The sequence below is a fragment of the Mytilus californianus genome, unplaced genomic scaffold, assembly GCF_021869535.1.
Source record: "Mytilus californianus isolate M0D057914Y unplaced genomic scaffold, xbMytCali1.0.p SCAF_12, whole genome shotgun sequence".
Taxonomy (NCBI): Eukaryota; Metazoa; Mollusca; class Bivalvia; order Mytilida; family Mytilidae; genus Mytilus; species Mytilus californianus.
Window position 1 is genome coordinate 46,765,026 of NW_026262604.1, and position 15,303 is coordinate 46,780,328.

General features: G+C 32.0%; 1 protein-coding gene across 5 annotated transcripts in view; it reads right to left on the minus strand.

The window, feature by feature from the left end:
- Positions 1-15,303, minus strand: part of LOC127721915 (neurogenic locus notch homolog protein 1-like) — a 66,481-nt gene that overhangs the window by 3,976 nt on the left and 47,202 nt on the right. For all 5 annotated transcript variants that reach the window (XM_052228722.1, XM_052228725.1, XM_052228724.1 and 2 more), the window contains 3 exons: positions 14,894-15,007; positions 11,490-11,612; positions 8,805-8,924 (listed from right to left, as the gene is read on the minus strand). In XM_052228722.1, coding sequence (XP_052084682.1) covers positions 8,805-8,924; positions 11,490-11,612; positions 14,894-15,007 — 357 coding nt within the window. The remainder of the gene's footprint in view (positions 1-8,804; positions 8,925-11,489; positions 11,613-14,893; positions 15,008-15,303) is intronic.

The window sequence follows — 15,303 nt, forward strand, 5'->3', positions numbered from 1 at the left end:
TTTTCATTGCTGTAATTTCAGTACTGTTAAGATAATTCGCCTGCAGTCAATAAATCTGTTCAGTTTATGTCCAGACTGTTCAGTAAGTGTTTTTACCAGTACACATCAACATCATACTGAATTGTCTTAAGAAATACTAAACAGTACTGAATTGACTACAAGCAAATTATCGGAATAGTACTGAATTTACCGCAGTGGATAAGTTTGAAAACTGACTGAAATACTGTTCGTGACTGAATAATATATTTTTATTTTCAGACTTTTCAGATGATGTTAAGATCAAAATGACAGTTTAATACTACAATTGATTTACAATGTGAGTGTACACCAGAATATAATTCATAACAAAAATCTTTGTTTTATTGATCTTCTATGGCTAATAATTTTCTGTTTACGGTTTCTGTCTATCTTCTATAGTTTTTGCAACAAAAAAGGTAAAAATTCTCATTTACGGGTAATAACTCCTATAAGACGACAACTGACAATTTGATTCATATGTATGCTGACCTATTGACCTATTTGAAATTCTTGTCTTCCTTACCATTTTTGCTTTTTAATGTTTCTATTTATCTACATTATGTTTTATAGTATTTTTAAGATAGTTGGCAAAAACATAAAACATTGGTAAAAGTTGTCATTTAAGGACCCTTACTCCTATAAATAGTTGACCAATGATTTAAGATATCCGAATTATTTGTAAATCTTGCCTTGTAGGTCATGTTAGCTCTTAAAAGTTTAATGGCTCTATTATAATTTCAAAATATTAGGCAATAACACAAAACAATGGAAAAATTGTCATTTAGAGGCAATAACTCCTATAATGAATCGACTAACGATTTCGGTCATGTTTGGCTTGTTTATTAATCTTGTCTTTGTAATCATTTTTTGCTATTTATAATTTTATTCATTCTATTATCATGATTATAATTTCATGATAATAAGCAAAATTGGAAAATATTAGTAACAATTGTCATCAAAGGGCAATAACTCCAATGAGGATTCGATTGCCAATTCGGCAATGCTAACTTATTTGTAAATCTTGTCGTGCAGATCATATTTGCATTCTAAATTTTCTTTATCTATCTATTTTAGTTTTCAAGATAATAGAAATAACGCAAATTTTAGTAAAAATCGTCATTAAATGGCCATAACTCCAACAAGTACTTGGCTGACGATTTCGGTCATGTTATCTTATTTGTAGAACTTGTCTTGTTGATCAATTTTGATCGGAAATATGTGTCTTTTCCTAAAACAGTTTTCAAATGAATTGGCAAAAACGCGAACATTTATTTAAAATTGTAATTTAAGGAAAATTTCTATCATGCTACATCTTCTCTATCTATAGCGGATATCAAGATAATTAACAAAATTTACATTTTACCCATATGTAACTTAAATAACTCTGCCATATTTTTTGGCAGGCGAAAACATTGGCAATATTTTATAAACTAAATACCCCAATACAGATTATGGCCAAGTTTGGTTAAAATATGCTATGTAGATTCAGAGGAGAAGAAGTTTGTAAATTAACGAACAACGGCGACGACGACAGGCGCCTGGAGATGAGAACAAGTCATACTGACCCGGATGAGATAGTAACAGATTTAAGATGTGAAAAATAGCGGTATGTGTATTATACTATCATTATTTTTACTAATGTTGCGGATTTTAAATAATGTTTTTATGTTGTATAATAATCGTCGTTTATGTGTTTCCGCACTCATCCGTTCAGACCCGAATTTAAATAATAAAACTTACGATGTACAATGTAACATACAAGTGTCTGGCCATTTCGAACAGCCCGAAGTTGTCTTTCTTCCCGACAAATATATTGTGGTTCTAGCAGACAAAGCCTTACACAGTATTGTTTTAATATGTAAAAAGCATTACTTGGAGTGTCTCACTAAAGAACTTGGAATGCACAGCAAAACGGGGAATCCCACATATACCCGTACATCATTCTCAAAAGACGAAATTTTATAAAATCAGTTCTTTTCTCATTTGGTATTAACATAAAAAGACATCTGACATCTTTATACTGAATTCCTTAACCTCATTAAAATTCTTTTAAAGAACGATATAGAGCTGTGTTGTCAAGATGTTTGACTTCGCAGCTTTTTAAAGTTCTAAACACCATGTTTTCTACAGCAAAAAAAGTTGCCTTCAGAAATACTGTGATGTGGTATATTTAACCAACGGTGTCAATCAGATGTGGATTTTTTTAGAAATCTAAAAATCTTAGTATTCTACTCCAAAATCATCAATTACAATCATTAAGATATTGGGGTAATATCAAAACATTTGATTTTTAATACAATTATTTGTCATACTCAATTGAACAATAAAAAAATTAGTATATCGTCTCTAAAAACAAAAACGGGAAACGTAGATACAATTTTCTTGCTTTGGGTCATAAAAAAAACTTACTCAAAAACTGCAACAATAGAGTTGTGAGGAAGAACGACTCAAATCGATACTACATACATTTTACGATCACCAACGCAAATTGGTTGACTGAAACAATGCGTCGGTGTCTTAACTTACTAACATATGTGTTCGCGGCCGTAGATTTTTAAGTACCGGAATACTTGGACTGATCTGTTATTTTACCGATAGTGTCCTATTCTCGACTATGCGAGTGTGGATTTGCATTGCAGATGATGTATGTATAGACTGTGGACGCATCTGGTATCGGTTCTTGTTTGGTTAATTTGTATAAATAAGTTTAATACCACAACAAGGGGCTCATGAGAGCCTGATATCGCTCACCTGTAATTTCAGTTTCAGGCATTTGACTTATTTGTAGATCTTACTTTGCTGAACAATTTTGTCATTTACACTTTCTCTCTTTATATAATAATATTAAAGATAATACATAACCCAAAACTGTAAATATCCGAAAAATTAACTATTTCTGGACAGTAACCCAACAATAAGTTGTCCTATTCGTCTGAAAATTACTTGACAGGTAGATCTAACCCTGTTTAACACTTTCACCTATGTCAGTTTTGCTCTTACTGCTTTAGTTTTTGAGATGAAAGCCAAAAACTTCATTTGACCCTATGTTCTAAAATTAGAAACTTCAGCCATGTTTTTGAATGGATCAAATCCCCGAATACAATCTATAAACTAGATGCCCTAAGGAACATTCAAGTTTTTAAGTATTTGACCAAGTAGTTTCAGAGAAGAAGATTTTTGAGAAGTAATTAGACTCACAAAAAATGTAAAAAAAAAAAACTTTTTAAGGGCAATTACTCCTTAAGGGGTCAATTGACTATTTTGATCTTGTTGACTTATTTGTAGATCTTACTTAGCTGAACATTTATTGCCATAGATACTTTCTCTCTATCTTTTATAATATTAAAGAAAATAACCAAAAACAGTCAAATTTAATAAAAATAAAGTATTTGCAACAGTAACCCATCAATGGATTGTCGAACTTGTCTGAAAATTTCATACCAGATAGATCATGACCTATTTATCACTTTAACTCCCTTTCACTTTTGCTCTAACTGCTGTAGTTTTTGAGATATAAGCCAAAACTGTTTTTGTCCCCTTTGTTCTATTTTTAGTCATGGCGGCTACGTTTGTTGGTGGATCAAAACTTCGGATACAATTTACAAACTAGATACCCTAAGGAATATTCAGTTAAAGTTTGTTAGTTTTTGGCCCAGTTGTTTCAGAGAAGAAAATTTTTTAAAAAGTTATAAACTTGCACGAAAAAATGTTAATAAACTGTTAACACAGAGATATGTCTCGCCTATTTGTTATTTTGATAATGTAAATGTTGAAATTAAAATTACAATACTTTAACATGTAAGTTATGCAAATATTCAAAGTCAATGAACCATGACTGAATGTTCAGGGCTAAACAGTCTCCACGGAAATGTGATGTGCCAATGCTAATGCAACTGCAAACCAAATACCATTGACTTTTCATAAGTCGTCCCCTTTAAGCAAACCTAAACACAAACATTAACTTGTAAACTATGTAAAAGTTTCAAAGTCAATGAACCATAATTAAGGGGTGGGGTTATATAATCTCCATGGAAATGAAACTTGCAAATGGCAATACATTTGCATACCGAATATCATTGACTTAGCATTAGTGGTTCATCTTAAACTGACCTCATCACAAACTAATACATGTAAACTAAGCAAAAGTTTCAAAGTCAATAGACCATGACTGAGAAGTAAGGACCAAATATTCTACATGGAAATAAGATGTGCTAATGCTTCTACAACTGCATACCAAATATCATTGACCTACCACTAACGGTTCCCCTTAAACTGACCTAATCACAAACTAATACATGTAAACTAAGCAAAAGTTTTAAAGTCAATAGACCATGACTGAGGGGGCGGGGCCAAATAATCTCCATGGAAATGAGATATGCCAATGCTTATACAACTGCATACCAAATATCATTGACCTACCACTAGTGGTTCCCCATAAACTGACCTAATCACAAACTAATACATGTAAACTAAGCAAAGTTTCAAAGTCAATAGACCTTGACTGAGGGGGTGGGGCCAAATAATCTCCATGGTAATGATATTTGTCAATGCTAATACAACTGCATACCAAATATCATCGACCTACTACTAGTGGTTCACCATGAACTAGACCTAATCACAAACTAATACATTGTTGACGCCGGAAACAGCATACCTATGTCTCGATTTTGACTCCGTCAAGGCGAAACAAACATAAACGGTTCAAGGGCAATAACTCATTAGGGAGTCAATTGACTATTTTGATCATTTGACTTATTTGTAGATCCTACTTAGCTGAACATTTTTGCCATTTACACTTAACATAAACGTTTCAAGGGCAATAACTCATTACGGAGTCAATTGACTATTTTGATTATTTGACTTATTTGTAGATCCTACTTAGCTGAACACTTTTGCCATTTACACTTTCTCTCTATCTATTATAATATTAAAGATAATAACCAAAAACAGTAAAATTTAATAAAAATAAACTATATCGGACAGTTACCCTACAATGGGTGGTCCAATTGGTCTGAAAATTTCATACCAGATAGATCTTGACTCATTCATCACTTTTGCTCTAACTGCTATGGTTTTTGAGATAAAAGCCAAAAAAAAGTTTAAAAGTATTAGGCCCAGTAGTTTCAGAGGAGAAGATTTTTAAATGTTAGCAATCATGATGAACAAATTGTGTAAAATTGTCTTTAAAGGGCAACAACTCTTTAAGGGGTCAATTGACAATTTTGGTTATATAAAACTTTTTTGTAGATCCTACTTAGCTGAACATTGTTGCTGTTTACAGTTCATCTTTATCTGCAATAATATTCAAGATAATAACCAAAAACTGCAAAATTTCCTTAAAATTATCAATTTAGTGGCAGCAACCCAACAATAGGTTGTTCGGTTCGTCTGAAAATTTCAGGGCTGATATATCTTGACCTAATGAACATTTTTACCCTATGTCAGAATTGCTCTAAATGCTTTAGTTTTTGAGATATTAGCCAAAAACAAAACTGCATTTGACCGCTATGTTATATTTTTAGCCATGGCGGTCATGTTTGTTGATGGATCAAAACTTCGGGTACAGTTTATAAACTAAATACTCTAAGGAACATTCAGTTAAAGTTGAAGGTATTTGGCCCAGTAGTGTCAGAGGAGAAGATTCTTGAAATAGTTTACGACGACGACGAAGACAGACGACAACAGACGACGGACACCAAGTGATGGAATAAGCTCACATGGGGCCCTTCGGGCCCAGTGAGCTATAACGAGATATCATACAGAAATGCAGAATAGTTGTGTAAACTGCATTACATTGATGGATTACCATATAACCTTTTTGCAATTTAACTACAGATTGATTGATTGATTGGTTGGTGTTTAACGCCACTTTCAACACTATTGTGCTAGTTTCGTGCCGGTCAGTTTTAATTTGTGGAGGGAGCCGAAGTGCCCGGAGAGAACCACGACCTTCGGTAGGAAAACTGACAATCCTAGTCAATTAAGATTTGATTCGATTGCATCTTCCCCGTGCGGGATTCGAACTCACAACCTCAGTGTTGACAGGCTAGTGATACAGTAGTTCGACTACTTAGACCACTGAGGCCAGAAATACAGATTGAAATCTTATGTCTAATTAAGAAGGGTCCGACTCTGATAAAAGTTATTTAAGGTGTCAATCCTATTGCATCATTTGACATGTAATGTCTCATCAGGAAAGCTCGTGGTTAAATGTTGAAAAAAATCAACAACTTGATAAAACATGTATGCATGTGGGAGATATAACTTCAAATTAAATTATTTCCTCACTTTAAAATACCAAATTGAAATTAAATAATATACATATTTGCATTTCAGTAATGAAGCACTTAGATTTCGAGCTGGTGATTACTTAGGAGACGAATGTAGCGATATCGAACAAGTGTTAAAAAAAATAAATTTAGTGCTTCTGAGGCGATTTTTCGTAAGGATTTGTTTTCAGTATGTCAGTTGTAAATTTAACAGTTCCTTTGATTTTTTTGTGTGTTTTTTCTGTGCGTGTACTGATTTTGTGTCATGGATGGATACCCCATATCCTTTGTTTATCTATTAAAACAAAACTTACGAAAATATGAATATCAATATAATAACCAAAACTTGTTTTCGTATATTTCGGTAGAAGGTGTATAATTGAATGTCATGATAAAGTAACGGTAAATGTTTTCAATTTAGTCTAAAATATAAGCCCTTAATCAGGCTGTTATTTATAACGTGTACCAAAAACGTAGAAAAGGAAATGAAACGGATGTCTTATTTACTGATATTAGCTTTTTTGTAATCAGATACTAGTATACAAATCATTGAATGAATTGTATGCTTCTTTGATTGAGTCTAACAAATATATCACAATATAACTTTATTTTTTTGATTTTTTACTATTAAGCGGATACCTTGAACTTTCTGAATTAGCTGTTTCAGAATCTAATGCATTCTGGGTAATAATTTCAAAAGTGTACACCGAAACGTCGTAATTGGTTAAAAAAGGTCACAAACAATGGAAATTCAACAAAAGACGTGACGTTATTTTCTTTTTGGCATATGAACACTTAAATTGCCCATAGTCCTTTAGATTCTGAAACGGCCAATTGGGTTTTGGTGGAGAGTTATCGTATTGTCAATCATACAACAACTTCCTAATTTTATATTGAGCTTTAAGGATGTTCGCTCCTCTTGTTTTTTGATTTTTTGTCAGATATTCCGAATCCTCTGGTTTTATCCATGTTTTTCCATTAAGTAATTTTGTCCACTAACCCCTACTTTTCTTTTCATAATTTTATTACATATAGTTTAAAAAGCCATATTTGAAAATCTTATAAAATCTTTGTTATTTTTTCAATGTTTTTGAAAGAAAAAAGGTGCCTATGTTAAATGTATGAAAAATCTAGAGAGAATTATTTCCCGCCAAATTTTCAATGGCTTATATCTCGAAAACAAGCACACGGACCCATCATTTTTTTCTGCTTTTTTAGTTCCTTCATTTATATACTATCAATTTATGACAGTCTTTCAAAAAGCTTGTTATTTTGAAACAGAGTAGCGAACATCCTTAAAGTCCATTTTGTGATTTCATATCCACTTCAAAATATATCCTTTCCAGGAATATATCCTTAGTTTCCTTCTCACCTATGACTATGTTTGTACATCAATATCAATGATATGCACAATATAATGTACACATTATGTGTACGAGCCTAGAAACAGAAAGAAAGGCGAGGTTAGCTGGAAATCTGTTTCGTAGCGAGTTCAATAAATTTTATATGTTCAGGCAATTTATGAATATTGCTTATATCCTGAAATGTAACATTTAGGCATTAACGTATATTGATTTTTACTTCCAAAATTGTTTTTGAATGAAAATTGTATCACTTTGTGTTATATGTACGCCAGTATTTGTACAGTAAAACGGTCGATTGCAGGATAAAACACAAATGTATCGTATACTTACATTCAAACCGGTTACCAGTTCTGCCATTAGGACAGTTACAATTAAATCCGTTTGTCTCCGGTATGCAGCTACCTCCTTTTGTGCAGGGTTTGATAATGTATAACGTCATTAGGTAAATGGGAAAAACAAGCATAGCTCTGTGGGCAATTTTTCATATAAAATCTTTTGAAGGACTGACACTTCTTAAGGGGAATATGTATTTAGATTAGATTTATATGGAATGTACTAATATGAATGAATGTTTAATTGGAGGTAGAGTACAATGTTTATAAGATATCAATACAATATAAACAAAACAAGACATTTTAGCAGGAATCTATTTGAAATAAAGGTTTGAGAAAATATGAACTAGTATTTTGTCAAATGCAAACTCTGATGGGAAAGAATTAAAAAAACAATGAAAAAAAAACACCGAACAATGAAGAAGAAAAAATAGTTAAACATAACATGCTTAACTAAACCAAAATCATCGGCATTCAATGATACTTAAAAGTCTTCAAAAGGATATTTCCGGAGAAGGTATCTGTTAAAGGATACTCATTTATTGCGCAATACGACATAGTAATAGGGAGTTTAGACCGACAAAGATCAATTTTTTAACCAAACTTTCAATCAAAAGGGATGAAAAAAAAATGCATTTACTGTTTTTCTTATTTGTTTTTCGACAGTGTTATTTTCCTTAAATTTATCTGTTTGTTTATTTGGATTTTTCAAGTAATATCTATTTGAATATGTCTTTTGTTTTAATTTGTTTCTGTTGTTAGTTTGTTCGTTTAGTGTGCGTGTTACATTTCCCCTTTTTTAAGAATACTTAGAGACTCACTTTCACATCTGGTGCCGGTCCATCCACTTGTACAATCACATTTGGGTGTGAAATCAGGTTGGACCACACAGGTTCCAAGATTCATACACCAATCCGTTACACAAGGATTAGATGGTGGAGCTGAAAGAAAATTTATTTATGACACGTCCATTTGATACAGATATACTTATTTTATCATCGTGCATAGTGAATGCAGATATTTTAGTTAAATGCAAACATTTGAAGATATTTTTAAAGATATTATGATAATTTGTAATTATGGACATTACACGTTAGATCTCTTAAACCTGTAGATTGTACATAATTTCATGTTAACCTCTCATTGAAAACTATATACTGCAAGACAATTCACCTCGTTTTATCAAAAAGCTTAAATCTAATTGGTACATGCGGGAAATATCTAAAAAAAAAATTAAAACTCAAATAAATGTGTCTTAGGATCACGACGTCAACTCATTAACTCAAAGTAATTATCAAACCTTTAATATATTGTTAAGGATGTTCGCTGCCTTTGTTTTTGACTTTTTGTCAGATATTCGGAATAATTTTGTTTTATCCTTGTACTACCAATAAATTCTCCCCGCTACACCTACTATTCTTTTTATAATCTTTTAATATATATTTTTGAATTTATTTTAAATTTTATAAAAATCATTGTTAATTTTTCATATTTTTGGAAAGAAAAAAGGTGCAATGTTAAATGCATGAGAAATCTAGAGAAAATAGTTTCCCGCCATATTGTCAATTGATTATATCTCAAAAAGAAGGACAAGGACGTGTAATGACCTATAATTTTTTCTGCTTTTTTAGTTCAGTTATTTATATACTATCAATTTGTAGGAGTCTTTTTAAAGGTTAGATATTTTGAAAAAGATGGGCGAACATCCATAAAAAGAAATTAAATTAGTAATATATCAAACAGTTGGATAATTCTCCACATCTGGAGTATTCTAGGGAAATATTTACAATGTGTCAATAAGAAAAATATATAATTGGTATATATATAATGATATGGTTGAAAGGCTATGGTTATATGCTATTTTACGTTTTTTTTGTCAGAATAATAAAATAGCACATAAAAACATTAGACTCTTATTGGAATTTTTCTATAGTATAAGAGCATAAACCATACGTCATCTCAATGCAATCAATATGATACAAAATTATTTCGTGATTAAACATTTTAGGTAGGGTGTATAATCTGCTACCGCTTCAAAACATATGGGAAAGAGGTAAACATTAACAACCTGTGTCGGTGACGTTGGTTGCATCATTTTAAAATTTCGAAGAAAAAGTTGTAAACTATTACTTATAATCCATGTTTGCTGTGTAGTTTTTATCATATATGGGACATTTTGCATTTCATATAATATTTTCAACCTGAAATATTACTACTGACATCAGTGATTTTAACGTATTGTTTAGCATGTACACATTTTTTAAAACTTAATATCACAATAATGATTGTGGCAAAGTTTAGTAAAATTTGGCCCGACGAGCTAAAAAACAAAGGAAAGTAAACAATAAGTAAAACGATCTTACATCAAAAACCTGGTTTGAGATATGGTGCTTTGGAGGATGTAGTAGTTCAAGTTACCGTACCGTATGGTCATTTTCTTAACACAAAACGACAAGAAACAAGATGGAAGTAAATGCAAAGTTTAAATTTTCTTAACACACAACCATCACTAATGTAGATGTCTATTTACATGTACCTGCACATTAAATCCTATTTCAGCATTATTTGTGCACGTTCCCTAATCTAATAAAATTGAGAATGGAAATGGGGAATGTGTCAAAGAGACAACAACCCGACCATAAAACAGACAACAGCAGAAGGTCACCAACAGGTCTTCAACGCAGCGAGAAATTCCCGCACCCGGAGGCGTCCTTCAGCTGGCCCCTAAACAAATATATATACTAGTTCAGTGATAATGAACGCCATACTAAACTCCAAATTGTACACAAGAAACTAAAATTTAAAATAATACAAGACTAACAAAGGCTAGAGGCTCCTGACTTGGGACAGGCGCAAAAATGCGGCGGGGTTAAACATGTTTATGAGATCTCAACCCACCCCCTATACCTCTAGCCAATGTAGAAAAGTAAACGCATAACAATACGCACATTAAAATTCAGTTCAAGAGAAGTCCGAGTCTGATGTCAGAAGATGTAACCAAAGAAAATAAACAAAATGACAATAATACATAAGCTTGGATTGGATCGGATGAGAAAGTATAAACAGCATTGCATCTTTAGATATCAGCATTTATAATTGAGAGTTAATTTTTTGTGACTTCTAATGACATAATTGCAAACGAGTTTGTATTCTGAAGTGATTTTGAGATAAACTGTTTAACATAATGTGTCCCTGGAGCTCCTCCTCACTGCAGAGTTCAACCTGTAAGGGCCTTTAGAGGCTCTTATATTTCCCTGAACTTAACGTGTTTGAAAATGTTGTCAGAGCCGATGTGTCATAGATCAAACATGCACCTCACATTAACACTCTGTCTCTATAAATACCCATTAGTAGAGTGTTATATAACGACGAGCGTAAAAACAACTTTTTTACTGATGACATCATCTAAAGCTAGGTGTATTATAATATCTGATCAGTTATCTTGTTGTAACAAGGTTCAGCATGACAACCTATATAACATACATTTGGTGAATTAGGCTGCTTACTTGAGCATGTAGGTCCAGTCCACCGATTAATACACGCACAAGAAAATTCTGGTCCAGCAGTTCCAGGAGTATTGGTACATACTCCACTATTTGCACATGGAGTCGCTAAACATGCATCTCGATCTGAAAGAAAATAACAGTTTTTTTTATATTTTGAGAGCAGATGTTATGATCTTTCCCGCCCTCTCTCACATTCTCTCTTTATCATGCAAATAAACACACACACAAGCAAACAAACAAACACTTACATACAAACAAATAAAAAAACACACCCTTATTCCATCTTTCTTTCTTTATATTCAATATTAGAAGTAGTACAGATTGCATTATAATCAAAAACAGACATAACATTTTATATAAGAATACGAAAATGTGGTTTAATTGCCATTAACAAAACTTTCCAGCAAATCTAAAATGGCGCGAATGTAAGCAAGTATAGGTCACCGTACGGCCTGCTACAATGTGAAAAATCCCATATTGTATAGTCAGCTATAAAAGTTATATCATTCTATCAGATACATAACAAAACCGAGATAAGGAGCCAACAGGTTAACAATTGTTATTTCCCATCCCATATTTCAAAACAATTCAGAAATGAATAATTTGATGTTATAAAAAGTACACATACATAAACATTCTTGAAATCTCAGGAAAATCATCAGCGTGCAAAAGGGGGAACAGAAGTCCGCAATAGGGTCATTTTTCAAGTCGAAAATTTTAGGATGATACAAGAATGCTGCCTGAACATTGCCTGAACTGACTGCACGGACGCTGAAAGAAACATGCACGAACTATAATTCCACCATTAACCATATGCAAAACGACAAATATACGCTTGATAAGCGCACATGATCTTGCCATTTCGATTCTTAACTTATGGTTCGGATAAACCATCAGCGAAAAATACTTCCTCTTGTTTTTTAACCAACATATCTGACCTTTTGTGTTATTAAAAAAAACGGCTTTCTAACAAAATGAATTTATTAACAAAGCGTATTTTGTAATTAGAGCATAACCAGATTTTAGTCAGATTTAAAACTTTCAACATTAATTTGTTTGTTATATATATAAATGTATATATATATATATCATTAATTTCAATCAGATTTAAAGTTTTTTTTTTAACTTTTGTTTTGGCATTTTGCTTTTATCCAATGGATGAGTCCCTCAATTACACACAGATGAAAACCATATTTTTCTGAAACAATCAATGAGTAAGGTGAATGACAATTCATTAAACTGAATTGTTTCCTTGGGTAAATATTGATGTGATCAGTGCAACGAACTTGTTCTTTTTAAAAAAAAATTAAGGTGGTTCATAACTCTACAGGGAGATAACTCTGTAAAAATCAGCTGAACGTTTTAATGTCGTTCTATTGTTAAGGAAATATTAAGTTTCTCAATGTTCAAAATTAGTGTTTGTCAATCTGCTATATATACTGTAAAATGAAATTTTTCCGATAAAGTGTGTGGTTCAAGTTTTTTATTTTTTTATATTTTTGTCAAAGGGTCAAAGTGAATATTTTGTCAAAATTTTATGAAAACTAAACGAGCCAAATCATTTTAGTCAAGGTATTTGGTACCACCTTTAATTGATATTACAGCGGTATTTGCAACTATTTTGACAGGTATAAGTTATGTGGAAGCGAATCGAAAACGATGGTTTGAAAAAAGACACCTTAATACAATCTGGGATAATATATAAGTATTGGCCTTCCAAGTTCCATTCATGGTTTGGTATTATGCAATTGTAAAAGAGACTTTCCTCTTGATTTAGATTACCAATTTTCTGCAAATCCGGAAAATGATATATCATGATTTTGAGGGCTTTTTTACAAAATTGAATTTAACCGGCTGCTAATATGAACGTATTACTTCAAAGTCTGACTTTCATTAATGTTTGAAACAATAACAAAATCATTAGTACTTTAACTAGTTTTTCAAATTGTATCTTATGTGTCTTTGTCATATTTTAAAACAAACATTACTTTCTTCGGTACTGACATGATAATGCAACTTCTGTTTAATTGGAATTTGCTGTTATCAAAACTATAATTATGATCATTCCTTTTCTAGATTTTGTTTTAAAAGTTTTTCAGGGTGTGTATTATAATTTTGATTAATGCTATAAACGTGTACATTGTTTTCATCCTGAAAATTATTATCCAACAGTTAAGTTCAACATGTAACTACGAGATACTATGTGCCGTCCACAACTTTGAAACAAAGTGTTAAACGAAAACACTCATTTTTATGCAACTCGATTATTTTCATTGGAAGTTGACAAATATTTCTAAGCATTATATTTCAATTTTGTCAATACTTCAAACACTATTCAATACTATTCAAAAAGTATAGAAACGACTAGTGATTATGTTTGACATCGGGAGTATACCTATGACATCACATTGTTAAGATGCCAAAGACGAGTAACAGTTTCGCGATTGTTTTCAGTTATTATGGCATTTTTATGCCACAATATTTACTAAAATGAAGTTCATTATTATATGTGGCAATGGAATGGAAATAACTGTATTGTATTTTAAGCTTGGCCTTCGTAAAACTTTATTTGACTGTCACATATCGTTTACCTAGCTCTGCTATGCGTCGCTAGGTTAACTCAATTTGCGACAACGGATCTACGTCTTTCAAAGGCCAAGTTTGAAATACAATACAGTTACCTCTGAATTTGTATTTTCTTTCCAAAAGTATATATTTATGGCATAGGTTTCGTTAAATGTAGGTTGAGGGCATAAATAAACAGCTTTGAAATATTTAAATATAAAGATATATAAATTAAAGAGACTAAAGTTTACAATGTTCAAATCATCTCGAAAATCGATAAAGAAGAGACAAATCAGGATAACAAACAAAGACATGATGGAATCGCATACACTCTTAAATGAGCCAGCTTTTCAGAAACTAAAATAACCAAACAAAATCTAGAGATGAACTCATTTTAAGTTGAAAGAAATATACGTTAAGTTGGATTTACATAAACAAAGATGTGAAACAAAATAGTTAATCTCCGAAAGAATGATTCGTTGATAAGAATATATACTACAGTAGAATGAATGTGAGTTATAAATGGTAGGTCTTTCGTTTCTGTGTGTCTGGTAATTCGAGAAATCTCTAGATAACTTTTGGTTAGAATGATAGCATATTACAGAGGTAGCGAATCTTAATTGTTAATTTATCGTGAATTTCAACCAAATTATAACTTGAAATACCAGAACAGGAAAAGAAAACAAATACTATGTTCGTGCATCATTATACATTTTGAACTTAAATTGATGTCAACTTGAGCGGGTTTTTGATATATTTTCAAAACTGCATGATACTTCGACAGACTGGCATTTAACATAAACCTCACAAAAAGTTTTGAATTACAGCAATCTACTTACCGGCACAAAGTTGTCCTATCCAACCAGATGTACAGGTACATCTGAAGCCATTACTTCCTTCGGGTACACACGCCCCATTCACACACCTATTTGGAACGCATGGATTTACGATAGCTGAAATATAAAAAAAGTGCCATTTAAAGGGTATTACAATAAGTTAGTGAAGTAGATGTTCTGATATGCCTTTTGTTTACACATGCTTAAATGTAGTCCCCAACAAATCTATGTTACATGAATTATATAAATTAATTACCAATTATGTACATATCTTCTAAAGCAAGATGCACTCTACTAAAACACAAGTGTTATTTTTTTCCTCAAACTGATTTCACACCATTTGTTTGACATCAGAGACACTTTAACACACTAGTGTATGCCAGATGTCGTGCTTTCAATATTTGTCCATTAGT